Genomic DNA, 2,500 nt, shown 5'->3' on the forward strand with positions numbered 1-2,500 from the left:
AGAGAGAATGAAGAGTTAGAATGAGAGTGAGTGAGTGAGTGAGAATGAAAGAGAGAGTGAGAGAGATAGATAGATAGAGAAAGAAGGAAAGAAAGAAAGAAAGAAAGAGAGAATGAAAAGGGGGAGGGGGAGAAAGAGGAGAGAGAGAATGGGAGAGAGAGTTAGAGTGAGAGTGAGTGAATAAGTGAGAGAGAAAGAGAGAAAGAGAGAGAGAGAGAGAGAGAGAGAGAGAGAGAGAGAGAGAGAGAGAGAGAGAGAGAGAGAGAGAGAGAGAGAGAGAGAGAAAGAGAAAGAGAGAGAGAAAAAGTGAGAGAGAGAGAGAGAGACAGAGAGAGAGAGAGAAAGAAAGAGAGAGAGAGAGAGAGATTTTATTTGATTTTGATATGAGAGAGAGAGAGAGAAGAAAAAGAGTGAGAGAGACAGAGAGAGAGAAATACAATGAGACAAAGAAACAGAGACAGATAGATAGAGACAGAGAAAAAGACAGATACAGAGAGAAAGAGACAGAGAAAAAGACAGATACAGAGATAAAGAGACAGAGAAAAAGACAGAGACAGACACAACAAAAAGAGACAGACAGACAGAACAGAGCTTACCTGAATTATCCTTATCAATTAACCTGAAGATCGTCTCTAGACTGCTCTTGTGTCTATAAAGAGCTTCCACCACTGTAGGTCCTCCCTGTAAGATGAAGAGACAAATGGATCACTTTGTTTAATGAATGGTTACTTGTAGATAAAATCTTCATTTGTATTTCTTCATGTATGTGTTTTGTTTTATAATTGTTTTTTATTATTTTTTTATTGTAGGGAAATGTGTTCAATGAAATGTTTTTATGATCATTATTACCATCTTTATTTGTAATATCATGATTATTTTTATTATCATGATTATCATTGTCATCAGGATTGCTATCATTATGATAATGCTATAATTATAGTTGTTGCATTCCTTTAATTTCCATTATCATCATCAGGACTACTATTGTGTTTTCTGCTACATTATTTTTATCATATTTTAGCTTATCAGTATCATAATTCTAAACCACTATTGCAACTATTATAATAATTTTTGATTTGCGGCTGTTATTATCTTCATCAACATTTTCATCAACATAATTTTCATGTCTAATCTTACGTTTATCCTTCTTATCATAATGACCATCATCACCAGTAACCGTCACCAAACTCAGTTAACAGCATTCACACAACTATAACATCGCTCTTACCCGCCCTATACCTCATATCATCACCATTAATCACCACAAACAAACACCTCACCTTCACAGCCAAATTCTTCTTAAAGGATTCTTCGCTAAAAGTACTCCTATAATCGACCATGTCTGTGATAGGATGGAGCGTCACCAGCTTCTCTCTCAACACACGCCATGGTAGATTGAGGTGGCTCTCTCTCTCCATCACTTCCACCCAGTCGTTTACGGTGATGTAGCCTGAAAGGAGAAGAAGAAAGAAGTAAAGAGTAGCGATGGATGATTAATAAAGGGGGGGGGGGTATGTAATGAATAAAGACTATGGGAGTTATGCAATGGTTTGAGAATTGGGGGAGGGTATGTAATGGATATAGAATATAGAATTATAATAAATTATTTGAAAAGACGAAGGGAAATTGGTGGATTATCAAAAAATAACAATTCGTTGAAGTTGGGTATTGCATTAGGGTTTTGTCATGGTAACTCATGGTAGACTGAAATAAGATGAAAAGAATCAGAAGATACTTAAAAAAAGAAGTATGGAAAATCAGGAATTATATAAGATATGAAGCGTCATTAGATTTATTGATAAACTTACAATAAGACGATGAATAGTGGATAGTGGGTTATATAAAGAGGTTAAATTTGACTAGGAAAATTATCAGTTTTAATTGCTTCATATCTCTCTCCCCCGAACTTGCAACCCAACCTACATGAAATAACATGAAAAGAAAGAGGAAGATTCAATAATGAATTAGTTAAGAAATGATGTGTTAGTTTTAGTATTATGTTTTGTTTTGGCTTTTGCTCTATATGACTTTTCACCCGGCTGCTAGGGATGATGCATCCTTAAAAGCTGAAGAAAGAAATAGGCATTTGAGAAGAAATAAGATGGTTTATTAATGAAAAGATGAGATATTTCTAGGTAGATTTTCTCATAAATGTTTACTGTCCCGTTTATTTTTTACCGATATCTGCTCAGGCCATCCAGTGGCCTGAAATTAAGAATTAATTTAGATCAGAAGAGGGAGAGAAGTTCTTTAAGAAATAATGAGAACTGTCTAAGTCATGTTTCCCTTCGTGAGAGTTTTAATTTATGCTACCTGAGAAGAAAACCAAGGGATAATTTTTCTTTGTAAAAAAAACATCGTTGTATGGGGCGATATATTAGTGTGAAAAAAGAGGAAGATGAAATAATTACTAAAAGGTGTTGTATTTATGGGCATTTTCCTTTTCGTCTTTTGTTTTTTATTAGTATTATTGACCACATCACTTTTCCTCTCATTTTTA

The 2,500-nt window shown here is 34.6% G+C and overlaps 1 protein-coding gene across 1 annotated transcript in view; it reads right to left on the reverse strand.

Annotated features, from left to right (window-relative positions):
* Positions 1–2,500, reverse strand: part of rdgC (retinal degeneration C) — a 152,823-nt gene that overhangs the window by 1,458 nt on the left and 148,865 nt on the right. The window contains exons 13-14 of the mRNA XM_086541614.1: positions 1,281–1,450; positions 597–681 (exon numbers count right to left, since the gene is read on the reverse strand). Of these exons, the coding sequence (XP_086397740.1) occupies positions 597–681; positions 1,281–1,450 (255 nt within the window). The remainder of the gene's footprint in view (positions 1–596; positions 682–1,280; positions 1,451–2,500) is intronic.

This window comes from Penaeus japonicus, unplaced genomic scaffold, assembly GCF_977035675.1.
Source record: "Penaeus japonicus unplaced genomic scaffold, GWHDUDI00000001_assembly GWHDUDI00000011, whole genome shotgun sequence".
In the NCBI taxonomy this organism is placed as follows: Eukaryota; Metazoa; Arthropoda; class Malacostraca; order Decapoda; family Penaeidae; genus Penaeus; species Penaeus japonicus.